General features: G+C 41.0%; 1 protein-coding gene across 4 annotated transcripts in view; it reads right to left on the minus strand.

Annotated features, from left to right (window-relative positions):
- Positions 1-4,050: 4,050 nt before the first annotated feature.
- The window catches only part of DIXDC1 (DIX domain containing 1), a 69,032-nt gene continuing 50,714 nt past the window's right edge, over positions 4,051-22,368 (minus strand). For 2 of the 4 annotated variants that reach the window (XM_057749635.1, XM_057749634.1), the window contains exons 15-21: positions 21,837-21,926; positions 21,346-21,507; positions 20,766-20,832; positions 20,234-20,254; positions 10,176-10,281; positions 9,109-9,217; positions 4,051-7,249 (exon numbers count right to left, since the gene is read on the minus strand). In XM_057749635.1, the coding sequence (XP_057605618.1) occupies positions 7,169-7,249; positions 9,109-9,217; positions 10,176-10,281; positions 20,234-20,254; positions 20,766-20,832; positions 21,346-21,507; positions 21,837-21,926 (636 nt within the window). In that variant the 3' untranslated portion in view covers positions 4,051-7,168. The remainder of the gene's footprint in view (positions 7,250-9,108; positions 9,218-10,175; positions 10,282-20,233; positions 20,255-20,765; positions 20,833-21,345; positions 21,508-21,836; positions 21,927-22,368) is intronic. The other 2 variants (XM_057749636.1, XM_057749637.1) reach the window with 1 other exon arrangement.

Below are 22,368 nucleotides of genomic sequence, written 5' to 3' on the forward strand. Positions count from 1 at the left end.
AGAGCAGGGAGGCGTTGCCGTCAGCCGCGCCGCGCGGCCGCAAGTTGTCGTAAAACGGGCTCCAAAGATTCGCCCCACCCACTCCGCGGACCAGAAAACTGCAGAGCCGTACGCTCTTCCTCACAGGAGCCGGGGAAAGGGGTGGCCCAGGGCAGGTGGGGTGGCTACTGTGGAGCCACGAGGGCCAGGGGCGTTCCAGCGGAGCCTCCGCAGGCCTAGTGTGGGGGAATTAGGCATGGAGAGGAGTGGGAGGCGGGGTGGGCTCGTAGTGGTGGCGGCATCTCAGGGGGGGACAGGACCTAAGCGCTGTGAAGGGCACGGCCGAAAGGGAGGGGCCTAAAAAGGTGGCGAGAGCGGGGCAGAAGGAGGCAGTGTGGTCTGAGGTGGGCTGAGGGGCGTGGCCCCGTCTTGAGGAAAGGAGGGAAGGGGCTCGGAGACCAGCTGCGCGCGGGGAGCCTGCAGCCGAGGGGCGGGTCTCGGCGCGCCTGCGGAGAACCGCCGGAGGGGACAGCACTGTGCTCGCCGGATGCGCCCGCAGCCTCCGCGGACCCAGCGGCCCGCAGGTTCGGGGCCTCGCTCCGGGCAGGCTGTACTGAGTTACAGAGATTCAATTTCAGGTTTCTAGCCCAACAGGAAACCGGGGTGAACAGGTTTTCCAGCCACATGGTGCGAAGGGCAGCCGAACGGAAGGTACAGTCCCGCATTCATGAGTACTGTAGCAGGATTAAGCGTATTCTCTGTGTGAAGATAAAAGTTTACAAAACAGATTTCCGTTTCTAATTTGCCATAGACTCCTTTCTACCTACATTTGTTAGGTACGCTTCTACTGGAGGGTTATCATTCTATAATTAGAAAATATCTCATTTCTGAGCTGCGAGTGGCTTTAGACTGGAAGGAAGCACGTGCTGTATTTATATCTCAAAGTCCCCAGTGTACAGATGGTCAGAGAACATTAAGAACACAGGAAAAACCAACATTTGAAAACATGTTCAACTTCGCTGGTAATTAAACATCTGGAAAAATAAGGCAGCCAGAAGGCACTATTTCATGCCTACTGAAATTGGAAACTTTAAAAAGTCTAAAATCTCAGTATTAATGAGATTGAAGAGAAAGAGATGTGTTCGTCGGAGGTTGTTCTTAGAGATGGCAATATAGCAGAAAAAAGAATCAGGGAAAAAAATGTTCCCACATTTCCCTCAAATCTTATTCTAGTATTCTTAAGGCATCCAAAACGAGGTTTAAAAAAAAAAAGTTTTAATGTCTTTACAACAGAGAAAGAATTGGAAAAATGTTAACTGTCCAAAAATGAGGAAAATGTTAAGCAGGCACAGCTGTCTGACAGAATAATATGCAGGGGAGTACAACTGAGCAACAAAATTCCCAGACGAAATGGAAAGACACATTTGAAATAGTAAGAGTAGAGGGACTTCCCTGGAGGTCCAGCGGTTAAAACTTTGTGTTTCCACTGCAGGGGGCCCAAGTTCAATCCCTGGTTAGGGACCTAAGATCCCACATGCCTAGTGGCCAAAAAAATTTTTTAAATAAAATAAAAATAAGGGTTTCCTAGGTGGCACAGTGGTTAAGAATCCGCCTGCCAGTGCAGGGGATGTGGGTTGGATCCCTGCTCCAGGAAGATCCCACATGCCTCAGAGCAACTAAGCCTATGCGCCACAACTATTGAGCCTGTGCTTTAGAGCCTGTGGGGCACAACTGTTGAGCCCACTTGCCGCAACTCCTGAAGCCCACCCTCCTAAAGCCTGTGCTCCACAACAAGAGAAGTCATGGCAATGAGGAGCCTGCGCACCGCAAGGAAGAGTAGCCCCCGCTCACTGCAACTAGAGAAAGCTTGCACACAACAAAGACCCAACACAGCCAATAAATAAATTAAAAATAAAAATAAGAGTAGAGAAATTATATTGTTACAATTATGTAAAACTACTTATGAATAACTATTGGAAGAATCAATAGAATAATTATTAGCTAAAATGCTTATACTGTAACTATAAATTATAAAAATGTTTGAATGATTTTGAATTGGCTAAGATATCTTACTACAGTACTTCCACTGCATTTGAATTTGATAACCAGATCTAAATTACTTTAGTCTTTGTAGGAGATGATCTTCAGTTTGCTGTTCAGTTACTTAGCCTTGCCTAAATCTTGTTTTGCGTCTTTCGGTGCAGAGCAAGTTTGCATTTTGATATACTTTTGACAGGTGTAGCTAAATCATGAATGGGCACAGGTCAAACAGTCCAAGAGTGGTACGTTTACCCCAGAGGTAAGCTAAGAATAATTGGGGTGTCAAATCAGTCCTGAGACTTGTAGAATGATATTACTGATATAGAATGGGTTAGATGTAAAGAGGAATTGGTAGTGAAAGTTCTTTACGTATTTAATTTTTTTTAAAAAGTCATTTTTTTTTAAATTAATTAATTTTATTGGCTGTGTTGGGTCTTTTTTGCTGTGTGCAGGCTTTCTTTTTAGTTGCGGTGAGTGGGGGCTACTCTTCGTTGTGGTGTGCAGGCTCCTCATTGCTGTGGCTTCTCTTGTTGCGGAGCATGGGCTCTAGGCACATTGGCTTCAGTAGTTGCAGCACATGGGCTCAATAGTTGTGGCTCACGGGCTCTAGAGCACAGTCTCAATAGTTGTGGCGCACGGGCTTAGTTGCTCTGCGGCATGTGGGATCTTCCTGGAGCAGGGATCAAACCCGTGTCCCCTGCGTTGGCAGGCGGATTCTCAACCACTGCGCCACCTAGGAAGCCCCTTTACATATTTAATTTTAACATAATGATAGAATAACCTAATTCAAATGGCTTGTGATTAGTAGTTGAAAATATGTAACTGGAAGGCAAGTGAAAGCACCCAGGGCTAAAGATTTAGATTATAAAATATTTAAAGTGATAAATGAAGGCTAAGTTTTAGGAAGGCATCTTTCAAATTAATTTGGAAGTTCTGGTTCTTTTAAAGGTTTGCTTTTGGGTTTTTTTTTTTTTTTGCTGCTTTTGGTCTTCGTTGCTGCACACGGGCTTTCTCTAGTTGCGGCGAGCGGGGATACTCTTCATTGTGGTGCACAGGTTTCTCATTGCAGTGGCTTCCCTTGCTGTGGAGCATGGGCTTTAGGTCGCTCAGTCTTCAGTAGTTGTGGCATGCAGGCTCAGTAGTTGTGGTGCATAGGGTTAGTTGCTCTGTGGCATGTAGGATCTTCCCAGACCAGGGATAGAACCATGTCCCCTGCATTGGCAGGCGGATCCTTAACCACTGCGCCACCAGGGAAGTTCCCCTGGTTCCTTTATTTTTTTTATTTATTTTTTAGAAAGATTTATTTATTTATTTATTTATGGCTATGTTGGGTCTTCGTTGCTGCGTGCGGGCTTTCTCTAGTTGCGGAGAGCAGGGGGTACTCTTCATTGCAGTGCACAGGCTTCTCATTGAGGTGGCTTCTCTTGTTGCAGAGCACAGGCTCTAGGTGCTCGGGCTTCAGTAGTTGCACCTTGTGGGCTCAGTAGTTGTGGCTTGCAGGCTCTAGAACACAGGCTCAGTAGTTGTGGCACACGGGCTTCGTTGCTCCACAGCATATGGGATCCTCCCAGACCAGGGCTCCAACCCATGCCCCCTGCATTGGCAGGCAGATTCTTAACCACTGTGCCACAAGGGAGGACCCCTGTGGTTCTTTTAAATACACATTTCTGAAAGCCTCTTGTTAATGTTTCTTGCTTTTGCATTAAAGACTATTTTGTCATACAGTTTATAGAGTCTTGGGTTCTTATTTGTTTGCACATTTTTATATAATGTCAAAAGAAGTGCTAAATAAATGCATTTTCTTTGATAATATAACCTATTGATGTTTTGTACTTACATTAGAAATACCAGTAGTAATATCTGTAGCAATAACTTATCCTTATCTCCACTCCCCAAGTAATGAGTAAACATGCTACCAAGGAGATCACTTGAGGAAATTTACTTTCACTAAATGTAAATGGCTTTCTTGACTAATTTCAGTCAATAAACATAAGTGAAAATTATTAATGGTATTTAGTTTGCAAACTCCATTTTATTCATAGTTTGTTTCTGGGTTTTTTTTAAATTAGGTCACAGATCTGATACATACAGGCAGTTAAAACTGGTTATCACTTTGATAATCAGAGGCCTTGTGTAACACAATCTTCATGAAAACATTGTAAAATAGAATACATGGTAATAATCTCTTTGAAAGCAATGGTTGCAAACATCCATGTTTCTAAGAAAATATAACTTTACATATATATTTTAAGCAAGCTATACCTCTTACATAAATTCAGACAATAGAAGGAGTGTGCAATCATAATGCTTATTTTATGGGAAAAATGAAAATTATTATGACCTAAATTATTTTAAGTAATTGAGTCCTCTTGGGTTGAATATAGAGCATAAAGATATTTTCCTTAATTTACAACCATCCTGGTCAAAAAGAGCTGAAGTTAGTCGGTAAGTAGGCTTGATTCCAAGTAAGTTTAACCTAAATTCTTTAGGTACAAATTGTAAGGTGTTCCAATTATAGCTACTTTAGTTAACTGAATGCGAGTAGTCTTCAGTTTTTAAGTGAAGACTGTTTAAGGAGTTGAGCTTTTTACTAACCTAGTTTTTATGAGAGGGTTTTAAATCGGTTTAGAGATTATTTCATGAACTCTAAACATTCTAGTTCCTTAGTTTTCTCAAAGAAAGAGAACTTATGCAGTAGCAGCACCCCATACAAATGCCAGTAGGGGACAATACTCTGAATAAGTCAAAAGGCCTCCTAATGTATCAAATAGGAGACAATTCAAACCAGAGTGAATTGGTGCACACTTCTCCTAGAAGGCTCCTCTGTTTAGAAACTGGAATGAGGATTACCAACACATTTCACACAAACATACTGGTGTGCCATCCTCTAATGGGAGTGCCTGGTTGTTACCCGTGGCAAATGAGTTTAATGAGCTATTAATTCAACTTAAGATTTCTATGGAGGCACTAAGGCCATGCAGGTCCTTTTCCAAAGGACATAGCGATAAAAGACAAAGAAGGTAGAGGACTCTGAAATTTTTCTCTGATTTAATTTTCTGTGAAAAGTTAAATTCTACCTAATAGTAAGAATGTTTGCTGAAAGAAAACTGACAAGTGAAACTGATTTAAGAGACAGATGTTCAAGATAAATTGTACTGAAAATACAATAACAAATTTTGGCCTGATAAGCTTCATGCTTACAGCAAAACACTAAAATTCATGCAACAGAGAAACAGGTGACATGAGGACTTTTTCTCCAGACTTCTGGGGGGGCAAGGGAGAGGGACGGAGAATATACTGTTTTCTTCTGTTTGCTTTCATAATGAATTATTCTTGCTTTTAACTGACTTCCCCAAATTTTCCTAGTCATATCTGATGAGAAATCATTCCTCAATAGGAGGAGACCAGGTAAACTTACATGAAAGACATCAGGTGTCTTTTGAGTTCCTTCTGTCAGCTAGAAGAGCCATCAAATAGGTTCCATAAAACTAACTCCACAACTAAAATGGCTGGTAGAACGGGAACAGGAGTTGTCATTAGTATACTTGTAATAAAATAAAGCTTGTTCTGAAACCACAAGGGCTGGTAAGAAGAGCCTGTATAAAAGCTACTGGGTTCTCTAGAAAATGGATACAGTATACAGAATGTGAGAATATACAGAACTCACACTCAAGTTATAAAAATAGACATGGTTCTTGGACAAAAAGCAAATGAGTACAAAAGAATTCTGCAAACATGAACTATTTTAAAAAGACACATCTATATAAAACAACAAAAAGTCATCTCAGAGCTCCAACCAGTAGTCTGTTGAAATGGCTGAAAAGGGGAGATGAACTAGAGGCAGACAGGTCAAGAACCCAGAGCTGATCTGTCTGAGTCTTCTGGTTGGCAGTGTACATTGGTGATCACAGGCAGACTGCTTTGGAGACTGATATATATTTATCTGATTTGATGGTGCTTGGTGAATGAATGAGAAAACTCAAGATATTATGTAACCTCTGAAAGTTTAGCTTCTTGACAGTGTTGCACATGAGAAAGGATTCTAGGTTTTATCACCCAGAATCAACCCTGCCATTCACAACTCATGCTCCATGCCCCCATGGTTTCTATTGTGGCCTAAAGGATCAGCCTAGACTAAATATATACTAGAAAATTAACTCTGGCCTTGAAATGAAGAGGGGCAGACCAGTAACTCATGCTCAGTACTTATAAATCCAAATACTGAAACTAATGGTCTGTTTCCTTTTGACTACAAAGGAGATGCCATGAGCTAAAAAAAGTCATGAGAGAAAGAAAGTCAAGAAGATATGGGTAGCAGCACCTTTCCATACCCGCCTGGATTTGAAAGGAGACTTTCACTCCTTATTCCTTTCAAACACAAAGTTCATCAGTTAGAAGGGGGAAAAATGGCTCAAGTTAAAGAGTCCCCAGAGAAAACGAGCAGTACATGAAACATGCCCTCTGTGGGCTAAAGGACAAGTTGCAGAACTAGTTAAGACACAAGAGGCGGCCCAAGGTCTCACTTAATTATGGTTTTAGCATAGTATAGCACAATATGGGCAACCCTTTTTCAATCCAATCAACAATTCAGCACCATCCATGTCCAGTCCAAAAAATTCCTGAAGAGTGGGCTTTCATCTTTGGTACCACCTTATGAGTTATTCTTGGTTTGCAATAGCTGCAAAGAAGCAAAAAAGCTGGTACCTTCACCTTGTCTGTGAGTACAAATGCTGGGACTCTGATTGCTGCAACCACGGAGGCCAATTAAAATAACACTGTAACACACAGGAGTGACGCATCCAGTTCCCAGGTTCCAGATAATAGCAGCCGTGCCCATATAGGAGCGGGATCATCCATCCCCATTGGTTAAGGCCTTCGGTTTGTTGTCCTCAGAGTAGAATAAAACACTGTGTTCCCACGGACAAGGAACGCCAGGAGAACCCATGGTCTGCTTTCGGACAGGGATTTTAAGTACCACACATGCCAGGCACAGAAACAGGACTGGCCTATGGCTGTCACACTTGGAGAAGCTTCTGTTTTGGCAGCACGAACTAAAAACGTCTTAGTGTACTCTGGTTTTCGTCCTCTTTCCTGAGTGAAGCAGCCAGGGAGTGCCAAGTTCCACAAGCCTCCGATCTAATACCCAGCGTTAATTCTCTCCGTGGTCTTCTTCCACCCAGGCTACAATTTTCCCTTCCCATCCAGGGATGGCATCATCATCGTGGAAAACCTAGAGAAAGAAAAAAAGCCACCATGAAAAAACTATAAGATAGGGAGTCTCACTAAACATCTGTGGCTGATAAAAAGAATATCTCAGACATAAAGGATAAAAGTATAGAGGAAAGCCTTGAGTTAGAGCCTGTGTCCCTTTGGTTTTGTCCCTAAAGTTATAACTGGTGTAAAAAAAAAAAAAAAACAGCTGGGCTTCCCTGGTGGCACAGTGGTTAAGAATCCACCTGCCAATGCAGGGCACACGGGTTCGAGCCCTGGTCTGGGAAGATCCCACATGCCACAGAGCAACTAAGCCCATGAGCCACAACTATTGAGCCTGCTCTCTAGGGCCCGTGAGCCACAGCTACTGAGCCCATGTGCCTAGAGGCCATGCTCCACAACAAAAGAAGCCACCACAGTAAGAAGCCCATGCACCACAATGAAGAGTAGCCCCTACTCTCCACAACTACAGAAAGCCCATGCGCAGCAACGCCCAACACAGCCAATAAAAATAAATAAATAAATAAAAAATATAGCTGACCCTTGAACAACACATGTGTTAGAGATACCGCCTGCCCCCCTCCCTGCCCTGGCCCTGTGCAGTCAGAAATCCATATATAATTTCACAGTTGGCCCTTCACAGCCACAGTTCCACATCCTCAGATTCAACCAGCTGCTGACTGTGTAATACTGTAGTACGCATTTATGGAAAAGCATCTGCATATCAGTGGACCCATGCAGTTCAAACCCATGTTGTTCAAGGGTCAACTGTGTATGTGTGTATATATATGTATGATTTATATGTCCTTAGTTCCACATCTATAAAATGGTAGAAGCATCCTCTAGTACTGCTTTGCTCATAGATATTTATAAGAATTAATAAATTACTAACCACAGAGCACTTTGGGATTCTCAAGAGAAAGCAGGACTATAAGCATGTAACAAATGAGAAAGGGGAAAATTTTGGCCCCAAGCATTGCAAAGAAAGGGTCAGAATGAAGACCAATCTTAACAAGTGTGCATGCAGTTCTTTTCATTCATTCATTCACTCATTTCCTAAGCCACTAATAGAACAGGGTTCTTAAAACATTTCAGTGAGGAAATCTTTTTTTTTTTTTTTTTGACTGCACCACGCGACATACAGGATCTTAGTTCCCTGACCAGGGATTGAACCTGTGCCCCCTGCAGTGGAAGCACGAAGTCTTAACAACTGGACCAGCAGGGAAGTGCAGGAAATCTTTACAAAATAAAATATTACCTTTTCCATCCTTTTCCATTCTGTAACCACTACGGGAGCACTTGTAATAAGTCATAACTCAGAACTCTCCTTCACACACACACACACAAAAAAGATCTGTTTTTGGCAGATGTATTATAAAGGGAAGTACAGGCTAAGAAAATAGTCAAGGAGTTGAGAATAAGCACAGATGACTTTGCAGAATTTCCTCATTTTCATTATCTGAGAAACTACCACCACAATATACAGTTTCATATATTCATGCCAATTTATTTTGCTCTACATAAGAAGCAGGAAGTTTTCTAAGGTTTGGCTGCAGATAGAAAAGAGACCCCCAAAGCCAAACTTTTGTCCAATGTAGGTTCTTTATTTTCCCTAACAAAACTTTTTCCTTTTTAAAATATAAATTCTATACAAGTTTGATCAGAGTGATTAAGTCCTTGAACTAAAGAAGCTATCAACTTCTTGGGCCACTCCCTGAACTTTCACAGTCTAGAGTAATCAACTGGTCTGAGGCACTGGGAAACTCCTCTAACCTGGTTAGGGAACTCAGGTACTTCTGGGTACTCGTCCTTGAGTAGGAGTCTTTGGGGTTCAAGAACAACCAACAATACCACCCAGACTCCCCGTGGATCCTATACCTCCTCCTTGACAGTGCCAAACTCAGGATCCAGTGCTTTGAAGTGATACCGATGATTTCCCTCCCGGTCAATAGCTGCTTTAAAATCCTTCAGTGTCACCTCCCCCAACCTGCAACAAAAGGAGAGAACACTGAAATAGACTATTTATCAGTAGTATGGAAAGATGTTAGTTAAATCCAGGTCCCTGCCAAAGTCTCTGCAGGCAGAAAGAGCATGGCTTTGTTAAGTCACCACCCTTGATAACCAGACGAATCTGAAACAGCAGAAGTTAGGGAGCCAGTCACTATTAGAGAATGAAAATGGCATTACAAATGGGTTGATCTGAGAATTTAAAGTACATTTACTGCTTTGGCAGTGGCCAAATCACTTTTTTCTGTTTTACTCTGGAAATAAGACACAAAGTCTCTGAAATCTAATTTGCTAAATTATCAACATGTCTAAATTGTCTTGATTTCTTTCTTTGCAACAATCCCATTTCTCTAGGCTGGTAGAATTAAATCAAGTATCACCACCTTTACTTCAGAAAGCTCCCCCTCTGACACAAACCAAGTAAGCAGACTGTTTAGTAAAGAGAAATCTTACTACCTCTCTCAGCAGTTGGCTCCAGAGTTTAAAAATCTTTCTTTCAAAGTCATTTACCTTAGAAGGGAGTATATTAACTGAGTATTTGAAGGTTTTTAACATGAATTCTCTATAGGTTAGTTGTAGTCACCAAATAGTAACAAAGATCAATGAGTAATAAGCAGCCCTGGAATGCCAGGCTATACATAACCCATGGCTATCCGCAGGAGCTATTTTGAGCACTTAAAAAAACTGTTATTCCTAACTTGGAGCATCTCTGCATATCAGGATTGGAAGCACTCCTATTCTCTCTGCACCTAGTAGTAGATCATGACTTGTCTCTTGTCATGCCACTGGTTAGTGCTGAAGCTAGAAGTTGAATCTGTCTCCTGTGCCCTTCTCACTACACTGCTTCTCAAACACCTTACAGCTGGTTACAGGGGCAGTAACTACTGATTCTGCCTTCCTGTCCTTTTACAGGAAAAATAATGATCCCAGACTCTCACCTCTTTGGTATATTGACCATGAAGGGCGTAAGTGACCGGTCAGTGAAATAGAGCACTTTCGTGCAGGCGCTGCTGACAGTTGGAGAGCTCTGTGAATGAGGCAACTCTGTAATCACAGAGAGACTTTATGATCAGAACATTCAATTTATATCCAAACAGCCAAAAAATAAATTTAAAAAATAAAAAGTAAAGTTTAAAAAAAATATCTTCTGCAATTCTGGCTACACATTTTCTTAACTTATTCTGGGCACTGACCTCAATCAAATTGGCAGCCACCAGAGAGCAGTTCTAGGAAGTAGTTTAAAATAAGGGAGTAGGAGGGATGAATTAATACAGGGGAGAAAGAAAAGTGAACATTCTCTCTTTGCACAGTAATGATAATCAGCCAGTTTTCAGAATTCTTTGCAAAGAATGCCAATTACCGAAACCTACATGCCATGATGCTCCTTTGACTCCAGCACCTAGAACAGGGCCTGATACAGAGTGGCTTTTTAATAAAATAAAATAGTCACTTTTATCATTAAGTTTTATGATTGATCCTTTCACACATTCATTCAACAAACACTTATTGAGCACTTATTATGTACTAGATTTTGAGAATATAAAATTAATTATATGTGGTCTCTGACCTCAAAGAGTTTATAGTCCAGTATAGATGACAGGTATGATAACAAATAATTACAATAAACTAAAATTAGATTTGTACAAACTGCACAGGAAGACTAAAGATGTAATAGTTAATTCTACCTGGAAGAGGTCAGAAAAGTCCCATAGTTGGAGAATTATTAAACAAAGCACCTAAAAAAATCATCAGATATGGAAGTTGGAAAGGGCATTCCAAGGATGAAGGATATGTGTAAAGGTATGAAAAGGGATCAGGTATTTATAAAACTGAAAGTCACCTAGTAAGGCTGGAGTGTAAGTAATACATTGGGAAGTAATGGAAGATGAGGATAATAAAGTAAGCAGGGCCCAGATCACAAAGGACTCTGCTAGGCTAAGACATTTAGATACTAGTCTTAAGCTCTGTGGAGATATTAAAAGGAAGTGATATGATCAGACTGGCATTTTAGAAAGGTCAATCTAGCAGCAAAATAAAGTATGGCTTGGGTGGGAGAAATTCTAGAAACAGTAATCCCATTAAGAAGCAATTAAAGGGACTTCCCTGGTGGCGCAGTGGTTAAGAATCCACCTGCCAATGCAGGGGACACGTGTTCGAGACCTGGTCCCGGAAGATCCCACATGCCGTGGAGCAACTAAGCCCGTGCACCACAACTACTGAGCCTGTGCTATAGAGTCCACGAGCAACAACTACTGAGCCCACGCACCACAACTACTGAAGCCTGTGAACCTAGAGCCTGTGCTCCACAAACAAGAGCAATGAGAAGCCTGCACACCTCAATGAAGAGCAGCCCCCGCTCACCACAACTAGAGAAAGCCTGCACGCAGCAACAAAGACTCAATGCAGCCAATAGTAAATAAATAAACTTATAAAAAGAAAAAAGTGGCAATTAAAATAATCTGAAAGATGACGAAGGGTAAGATATAGCCCTGGAGCTAGAGAAGGGATGGATTTGAGAGACCTTTAGAAGGTAAGTCTTTGTACTTTGGATATAGTTGAACATCAAAGATAAAAGGGAAAGTGAAAAATACTAAGATTTATGATCTAGGGAAACAGATGCATGGTAGTTACCATTACCTAAGATAGGGGGACAGAAGTGTCATCCATTAAAATGTAACTGGGTGACTGTCATGTACCAAGTACTAGAGATGCAAAAATAAACTAGGTACAATTCCCACTTGTTAAGGAGCTCAAAGTCCAGTGGGATGTAAAAGCAAAACTGTTACAATATAATAAAATAAAATATGAAAATAATATTGCTATGGATTCAACTGTGTCCTCCCCAAGTTCATATGCTGAAGCCCTACACTCCTATGTGACTGTATTGCAGACAGGGCCTTTAAGGAGGCACTAAAGTTAAATAAGGTTATAAGAGTGAAGCCCTGATCCCATAGAGCTGGTGCCCTTGTAAGAAGAGGAAGAGCCACCAGAGCCCTCTCTCTTCACCATGTGAAGACACAGCAGGTAGGCGACCATCTACAATCCAGGAAGAAAGCCCTCCTTCAGCAGAACCTGACCACACTGCCATCCTGATCTTGGGACTTCCAGCCTCCAGAACTGTGAGAAAATAAATTTCTGTTGTTTAAGTTACTCAGTCTGTGGTATTGTGTTATGGCAGTCCAAGTTGACCAACGTAATGTTACGTACACATCTTGGGTGAATTTGAAAGTAAGAGTATGTCAAATGTCACAAAGAGGTCTAAAAGATAAAGACAGGTTTGGTAAATAGGTCATTGATGACATTAGTGAGAGGAGTTTCAGGTGACTAATGAAGAAGGCTGAGTTGGATTGCACAGAATTTTCGAGTAAAAAAGAAAGTAACGAGGAAGAAATAGTCTTACTCAACGTTAAATCATATGATGAAATGATAATTGCTGTTTCAGGGTGACATTACTATAAAAATCATATACAAAAACCTCGGAGAATAAACAACCCAGAAACATAGCCGTGTGTATACGTGTTTAATTTAATACATGACTTTGAAAGTCATCACAAATCAGTTTTAGCTTTTAAGTTTAGGTTTATGATCCATTTGGAGTTACTTTTTTATATATGGCATGAGGTATGCATCAATGCTTTTTTTTTTTTGGATATGGGTCTTTGTTCCAGAACCATTTGTTGAAATGCCTATCCTTTTGCCATCAAATGGTTTTTGCACTGTTGTTGAAAATCAACTGGTCAAATTTAAGTAAGTCTATTTCTGAACTTTTTATTCTGTTTCAATCTCTGTCTATCCATTCACCTATACTGCACTGTCTTGATCACTCTAACTGTATAGCTAGTTGGGTTTTCAAAATTTTTTAAATATATGTATTTTTAAGATTTATTTTATCATTTATTTGTTTGTTTATTTTTGGCTGCATTGGGTCTTTGTTGCTGCACACAGGCTTTCTCCAGTTGCGGTGAGCAGAGGCTACTCCTCGTTGTGGTGTGAGGGTTTCTCATTGCTGTGGCTTCTCTTGTTCCGCAGCACAGGCTCTAGGTGTGCGGGCTTCAGTAGTTGTGGCTCATGGGCTCAGCAGTTGTGGCTCGCAGGCTCTAGAGCGCAGACTCAGTAGTTGTGGCGCACGGGCTTCATTGCTCCGAGGCATGTGGGATCTTCCTGGACCAGGAATCAAACCTGTGTCCCCTGCATTGGCAGGTGGATTCTTAATCACTGTGCCACCAGGGAAGCCCCTATAGTTAGTTTTAAAATCAGGTAGTGTGGCCCTTCAACTATGTTATTTTTACAACAGTAGAGAACTTATAACAATAGAGTTCTAACTCTTCCATCCCAATCTTTGCATTATTGTCATACATTTTACTTTCACATACGGCATAAACCAATACTACATCTATATATTTTCTGCTTTGAACAGCCTATTATCTCTCAGAGCAATTAAAAATAAGAGGGGGGGAGTTCTTTCATATTTACCTTCATTTTAACCACTTCTTTTTGCATATCCCAGTTTCTTTCATGTCATGCTCCTCCTGTCTGAAGAAATTGCTTTAACATTTCCTGCGGTGCAAGTCTGCTTGTAATGAATTCTCTTGGTTTTTGTGTAAAAAATATATATATATACTCTTGGGACTTCCCTGATGGCTCAGTGGTTAAGAATCTGCCTGCCAATGCAGGGGACATGGGTTCGATTCCTGGTCCAGGAAGATGCCACATGTTGCAGAACTAAGCCTGTGCACCACAACTACGGAAGCCCACACACCTAGAGCCCACAACAAAAGAAGCCACAGCAATGAGAAGCCCTCGAACCACAAAGAGTAGCCCTCCTAGCCACAACTAGAGAAAGCCCACGCACAGCAACGAAGATCCAACGTAGCCAATAAATAAATTTTAAACAAATGATGTAGTTAAGCTTATACATAAAAATAAAATATATACTCTCTAGCTACAGAATTCTAGCTTTTTATAGAATTCTAGTTTTTTTTCTTTCAGTACTTTAAAAATGTCTCCCCACTATCTTATGACTTGCAAGGTCTGATAAGAAATCTGTAATTCTCATGTTTGTTCTTCTGTATGTAATATTTTTCCCCTTCTCTGGTTACCTTCAAGATTTCTTCTTTTCTTTTTTCAGCAATTTGACTCTTTTGTTGTTGTTCCTGTTATTCATACTTCTTGGATCTGTAGTGTGGTGTCTTTAAACATTTCTGGAAAACAATTGGCCTTTATTTCTTCAAATACTTCTTCTGCCCTGTTCTATGTCTTCTTGTTCGGGGATTCTAATTCCTTGTATCTTGGTCCATTTGATATTGTCCCACAGCTACTGGATGCTCAGGGTTGTTTGTTTTTTCCTCTCTCCTTCTTTCTTTTTTCTTATTGTAGTTTGGGTAATTTCTATTGACCTATCTTTATGTTCACTGATTCTTTCCTTAGCTCTTTTGAGTCTTCTGATGACCCTGATGAACCTGCAGAAGGCACTCTTCATCTCTGTAACATTTATTTTTATTTCTAACACTCCATTTGACACCTTTTCATAATTTCCATTTCTTTGCTAAAATACCTCGCCTGTATATGCATTATATTAACATTTTTACTTCAGCCATTAATATAGTTTTTAAAAATTCCTTTTCTGATGGTTTTAACATCCTATTCACATCGAGTCTACTCTTGAATAGACACTTACTGACTCTTGACACTGGCTTATACTTTTCTTGCCTTTGTGGATGTCTCATAATTGTTTATTGACTTTCAGACATCATGTGTAAGACAACAGAGATGAAGGTAAAAAAGGTTTACGTCTAGAAATGGGCACACTGCTTGTACTTCCTGGCCATTGGTGGGGACAGCTGAGTCAATCTAGTCAGGAGTTGAGCTGGGACTGGGATTGGGATTTTTGTTGAGGTTACTTTCAGGGCACCATCATCTTCAAATTTCTCTAGGGTTATGTTTAGGAGGACAGCTGGTTGCTGGAGGGTTTTTCCTCAATGTTTCTGCTCCAGCCTCAACTTGAGACTTTACTTGTGTGTCTGTGCCTCAGAGTCAGTCTCTCCATACGTGTGCCCCTCCCACAGAGACAGACTGCTACTGCTTCTTAAACAGTACCTGCTCACCTGGTGGTGAGGGATGAGGCGGGCTTCTCTGTTGTCATGATCCAACTGCAGTCTTGAGGCTAGGGCTTTCTCAGTGATCCTACTCTTTCCCCAGTGATAGGCAACCTCTAACCATCTGAGCCCAATAGTTTCCTGCCACTTCTCTGGGGTAGAGGGTTCTTTCACCTTTTTTCTTCCCTCTAGCTGAAATAGGTCTTGGGACTTCCCTGGTGGTGCAGTGGTTAAGAATCGCCTGCCACTGCAGGGGACACGGGTTCAAGCCCTGGCCCAGGAAGATCCCACATGCCACAGAGCAACTAGCTCACACACCACAACTACTGAGCCTGAGCTCGAGAGCCTGAGAGCCACAACTACCAAGCCCGTGTGCTGCAACTACTGAAGCCCGTGCGCCTAGAGCCCATGCTCTGCAACAAGGGAAGCCAACACTTGCCGCAATAAGAGAAAGCCTGCATGCAGCAACAAAGACCCAACACAGCCAATAAACAAACAAATAAATAAACACATACATAAATACATAAATGAAAGAACTAGGTCTTCACCTTTGCTTGAGACAGGGAGGGAAGTGCAACAGGATTTGCTGCCCTTCCTTAGTGGCTTAAGACATTTGTTCCTTAAGGGACAGAGGTCCAGATGGGGTTTCATGTTTTTCCCGTAGTGACAGCCGCTCCCCTCCTCTGGGCCTCCACCACCAGGTTTTCTCTAGACTCTGTTCCCATAACCAATTTTTGTCATAAGCACCCAAATGGAGGTTGATGGAAGAGTGAGCAAGTAGGTGTAAACTCTTCTTGTATCCATGGCCCCCAGGGTTCCTACACTCCCTGACCAGCCTTTCACAGTTGGTTAAGATCCTGGCTGTTTGTATGGTGGCCCTATCAACCTCCCCTGCTTTGCCACAGTGAGCCTGTACCCTGTCTGTCCATGGAGGCGCCTGTTTACATTTCAGCCTAGGTGGCTGCCCTCTGATTTCACCTCTCTGATGGATTCAAGAAAGTTATGGCATTTTAGACCATTCAACCTTTTCTTTCTGTTAGCGTAGGAACAGGGCTCCTTCCAGGCTTCTTTTTTAAATTTGTTTCTGTAAAATTCACACAACACAGAACTCACCCTTTTAACCATTTAAAGTGTACAATTCAGTGGCATTTAGTACATTCACAGTGTTGTATAATCATCACCACTTTCTAGTTCCAGAACACTTTCATTACCCGAAAAAGAAAACTTGTACCCATTAAACAGTCACGTCCTTCCTAATTCTGACAGGTGCCTAATCTCTACTCTACTTCTGTTTCTATGGATTTACCTGTTCTGGACCTTTCATATAAAAGGATCCATCCAGTTTGTGCCCTTTCGTGTCTGGCATCTTTCACAACATTTTCAAGGTTTATCCACGTTGTAGCAGGGATCAGTACTTCATTCCTTTTTATGGCTGAATAATATTCCACTGTACGCATATACGAGAGATTGTTTATCCATTCATCAACTGATGGACATCTGGCTTGTTTCCACCTTTTAGCTATTGTGAATAATTCTGCTATGAACATGTGTGTGCAACGTTTTCTTTTTGAACACTTGTTTTTAATTCTTTTGGATACATACACCTAGGAATGGAATTGCTAGGTCATATAGTAATTCTATGTTTAACTCTCTGAAGAGCCACCAAAGTGTTTTCTACAGTGGCTGTACCATTTTACATCCCCACCAGCAATGTATGAGGGTTCCAATTTCTCCACATCCTCATCAACAATTGTTATTTTCCATTTTTTTGGAACCACATGGTAGGCATGAAATGGTATCTCACTGTAGTTTTGGTTGCCATTTCCCTAATAACTAATGATTTTAAGCATATTTTCATGTGTTTATTGGCCAATTATTTACCTTCTTTAGGGAAATTTCTATTCAAATCCCTTGCCCATTTGTTATCAGATTTTTTTGTCTTTTGTTATTAAGCTGTAAGAGTTCTTTAAACATCATTCATCCTAGGCCCTTATCAGAAATATGATTTTCAAATATTTTCTCCTATTCTGACTGTCTTTTCACTTTCTTGTTAATGTCCTTTGATGCAAAATAGTTTTCTTTTCTTTTTAAGAAATTTTATTGAGATACAGTTAACAGACAATAAACTGCATGTATTTAGAGTGTACTATTTGGTATCCCAATCTCCCAATTCATTCCTCCCCAACCCTCCCCGCTTTCCCCACTTGGTGTCCATATGTTTGTTCTCTACATCTGTGTCTCTATTTCTGCCTTGCAAATGGGTTGGTTTGTACCATTTTTCTATAGTCCGCATATATGTGTTAATATATGATATTTGTTTTTCTCTTTCTGACTCACTTCACTGTATGACAGTTGCTAGGTCCATCCATGTTTCTAAAAATATCCCAGTTTCATTGCTTTTTATAGCAGAGTAATATTCCATTGTATATATGTACCACATCTTTTTTATCCATTCATCTGTTGTTGGACATTTAGGTTGCTTCCATGTCCTGGCTATTGTAAATAGTGCTGCAATGAACACTGGAGTGCATGTGTCTTTTTGAATTATGGTGATGAAGTCCAGTTTTTCTATTTTTTTCTTTTATTGTTCATGCTTTTGATGTCTAAGAACTCAAAGTCCTGAATATTTCCCTGCATGTTTTCTTCTAAAAGTTTTATAGTTTTAACTCTTGTATTTAGGTCAAGGATTCATTTTGAGTTAACTTTTGCACCTGATGTGAGGTAGGGGTCAAACCATAATCTTTTGCATTTGGATATCACTTGTCCCAACGCCATTTTTTAAAGATACTATTTGCTGGTCAAATGATCACAGATGTATGGGTTTTATCTGAATTCTCACTTTTATTCCACTAATCTACTGTATTACTTTTTAAATAATTATTGTTGTTCTCCCTTAAGAGTAAACGGCAAGACAGGAAGTGGGTTCAGAGAGAAGATTACTCTTTTAGGAGATTTGGCTGTCATGAGAAGGAGAAAGGGCATAGCCTTGCATCTCTCACATGCCACACACACCACCAGATTATTTGCATGTAATATTGCACTTAATGCTCATAATCCTTCAAGATTATCTCCATTTCAAAAATGTGAAGACCAAAATGCAAGGACATTAATTCTCCTGCCCATGATATACTCTGCTGATAGCTACAAGTGCATCCCATCTGTTTGATTCTCTTCTCCATCTTTTTTCCACTCTATTGCTTTGTGTCCAGTTTTGGACATGAGTTTAAAGTGCCTTTTGACCTACAGAGATATCCAGCTGGCATTCAAAAATATAGCCCTGAAGCTCAGAAAAGGTTTGCAGTTAGAGATGAAAGTTTAAGGATAATTGGCACACAGGAGTAGTTGAAGCCATGGGAGTAGAAGGGATCACCTAAAAAGAATATGAGGGCTAAGTCTAGACCTCCAGTGGAATCCCAGGGCACATTCAAGACAGAGAAAGAGAAGAAAAGGAGGTTGTGTCCAGTTCAGGAGACCACAATCCAGTGAGGGCAAGTACCAAGGCCACCTTGTTCATCCCTATACTTTCAGTGCCCAACAAGGGTGCTACATAATGGATGCTCAATAAATATTTGTTGAATGAATAATTGGTTGGCAGTGAAGTTAAAGGAGAAAAATGTTTCCAGAAGGAGATTATTCAAGAACAGTAAATGCTTTTGAAAAGTCAATGGAGGGACTTCCCTGGTGGTGCAGTGGTTAAGAATCTACCTGCCAATGCAGGGGACACAGGTTCAATCCCTGGTCCGGGAAGATCCCACATGCTGCAGAGCAACTAAGCCTGTGTGCCACAACTACTGAGCCTGCACTCTAGAGTCCATGAGCCACAACTATTGAAGCCCGCGCACCTAGAGCCTATACTCTGCAACAAGAAGCCACCGCAATGAGAAGCCTGCGCACTGCAACGAAGAGTAGTCCTGGCTAGCCGCAACTAGAGAAAGCCTGCACACAGCAATGAAGGCCCAACACAGCCAAGGAATGAATGAATAAATAAATTTATTTTTAAAAAGTCAATGGAAGATAAGGTATGAAAAGCAACCACTTTGATTAGGCAATGAGAAAGTCAACAGTGATCCAACAAAAAGAACACTAAGTAGACTAATTGAGTAAAAGTCCAACTAGTGGATTAAGAATTGAATAGGAGGTAAGGATGAAAAAGGAGCAACTGCAGGCTACTCTTTCAAGAAGTCTGACATAGGGGAATAAAAGAAGTCAGCCAATAGCTACAGGGCTAGCAAGTTACACAAGTGTTTGTATTTTTAGATGAGAGACAATGCAGTTTATTTGTAAATATAGATATTAGATTAACACCCTAGTTTATAAGAAGCTGTGAATTTATCTGTAGTATTTTAAATAAGTAATTCATATACACAAGAGAATTATTCCGGAGTAGGGGGGAATAAATAGACTTCTGAAAAAAAAATTTTCAAATATGTAGACCTATGTACCTTGGCAGTTTATAGTAACTTAAAGTACTGAAGAGGGTAACAATAAAATAAAAAGCCTATCAAGAAAACAGAAATGAAGGGGTCAAAACAATGCTAAGAAAAGAAACTGAAACTAATTTTGATACTAACATAATCTGTTTCATTCCCAGTGTAAAGATCTCATTCAAGAGGAAAACATACCTGGAGGCTTGAGAATGCTATCTTATCTACTCTACAAAAAATATTTTACCTTTCATATTTGTGCAAATGCTTTAAATGTTTTGCATTAGATTTTATTAATGTGGTTTAAAAAATTACATATTTAACATATAAAACTGGTTATGGTCAGCCTTTAACTCTTTGGTTTTTATAAATTCTTATTTAAATGCTTTTAGATGAGGCCTGGGTAAACTATAAAAGATAAGGAAACATGAATGCTATTAAATCAAAAGGTAAGATACAAAGTAAAATAGAAATTACCAGGCACGGTAGATTTCCAACCTGTTAAAATTAACAAGGAAAAAAGATGTAAGGAGTGGGCTCAGAGCAGGTTAAAACAAACTGAATGAACTATGTACCCAAAGTTTTAAGGGAAGTCCCCAAAGAAATTAAACTTCTTGCCTCTAGCAAGAACTGGAAATTTTCTGTGCTATTTTGGGACTTTAAGGTGATTTGTACGTGTGTTTGTTGTTTCACATTTTGTTTTCCTTGGTGTAACTGCTTTGAGCTTGCATATTTCCAAAGAGATTTTATTTAAGACATTTAGCCTCTCTGAATCAGCAGCATCCTGCACGTGGCTAATGGTACTTGGGGCAATAGTGGTGGTGATGGCACTACGGGTCTTCACAGTCCTAGAAAGAACTCGATTCTAGTATTGCTACAGAAACAACACATTACAAGAGGGAAGTACTACAAGAAAAATTCTATTCCCTAAATATTAGTAGCATAAAAAAACACTAAATTTCTGATCTAACATGCTAGGAGTCCTTACTGAGCAATAATGAGTACTTACTTGAATTAGGGGGCCAGGACTCCCGATATTCACCACCTGCTTGAGTTCTGGGTGACTTGCCCCGAACCTGGGGAACCACACAAAAATCACAAGAGTTATAATCAGTGGGAGAATTTAACCAAGAAATTTAAATCACAAAAGTGTACCTAAAACATATACTTTTCTACCACATCTGTTTCCACAGCACATAAAATTGGACATGCTGACCCTAATAATCATCAACTGCATTTATAAAAAGCCCTCTAGTTTCTGATGCTTTTCCCGTATATTTGCTCAACCAATGCCAAGGTCATCCGGGTGGAAGAGGACAGAGAATAAGCAGTAAAGGGACACCTGTGGGTCAAGAACTACAGTTCCTTAGACAGTTACACAGCTGCTAAGAGCAAGAGTTATCCGTGAATTCACTCCCTGGACTGTCATACCATGATGACGGTCAGGTCCCATGAGAGGAAAACCAAAGAGAAAAGCAACTGTATCCTTCAGCAGGGTCTTCGGTCTTAGCACTGCCTTCATCTACATTAAAACTGCTAAGACCAAGCTTCTTTGGGGGGTAAGAGAAACACCACAGAAAGAGGCTTACCCTTCTCTCCTGTTTCCTCTGGGTCTCCACGGCGTGTAGGCGCTCCATGAGGCTGGAGATGCTCTGCTCCAAGCTGTCAATGGTGTGGTGCTGCGGGTCGTGGCCACTGAAGCTGTTGCGCAGGCTGCGGAGGGCGTCTCGCACAAGCTGCAGGTCGCTGCTCTGTGGGCAGATACATGGTACCACTGCATGGCGCAGTGCCACACCCCAACCCAAGGCTTAAGATGGTACAGGGAGACGTTTCCAAGATAGATCTTTTATTTTTGAGGGACGGGGTGTAAACTGTAAAAAGTTTTCCTCCACAGATGCAAGCCCCGTGTGCCCACTGGTTCTTAATTTTGGATAACACGTGCCTCACAACTTTACACACCCAGCAGATGCAAGAATTAGGGAGGGCGGACATGAAAGGTCTACGCCACTGCTGATGGCCAGGGCACTCTTCTGGTTTCGGCTGGAAGCGGCAAATCTGTACTCAAATCCTAAGGACCTACCCTTCTGTGAGTGATTGAAGCAGCTCCTTTTCCTGCCACTGGAAGGAGAAAACCATTGCTTTGAGAGTTGTGACTATTGTAGTTGGTCACCTATAGTAGCAAGAAGAAATGATGCTTTTATAAGGGAGAATTCCACACCAAGATGTACTGTCTTATTTTTCTTCTTTACATTGATCACAGTGCAGAGATTATTTACCCTTCTGTTCACTGCTATATCCCCAATACTTGACACTCAGAAGGCACTTCTGAGTTCACTCGGAGTGAACAAAATGAAAACCTCAGCCAGGAGGCTCCAGTCTAGTGTCTGCCTGGCCCCCCTGGAGGGCCTGAGAATGCTGCTCCTGCATCTCCTGCCTTTGCTGCAGTGATAGGAAAAAAAAAAAAAGGGCTATGACTAGCAGTTCTTGAGTCTAACTCTGTGCCAGGTGGTCTAGCAGGACCGCGTCGGTAATTTAGAGGTGGATTATCTTCCATACTCTTCGTAATGGCAGAGAAGGCCACTACTACTTTCCAGGTGAGCGTTATGTCTAAG

Source organism: Hippopotamus amphibius, chromosome 9, assembly GCF_030028045.1.
Source record: "Hippopotamus amphibius kiboko isolate mHipAmp2 chromosome 9, mHipAmp2.hap2, whole genome shotgun sequence".
Taxonomy (NCBI): domain Eukaryota; kingdom Metazoa; phylum Chordata; class Mammalia; order Artiodactyla; family Hippopotamidae; genus Hippopotamus; species Hippopotamus amphibius.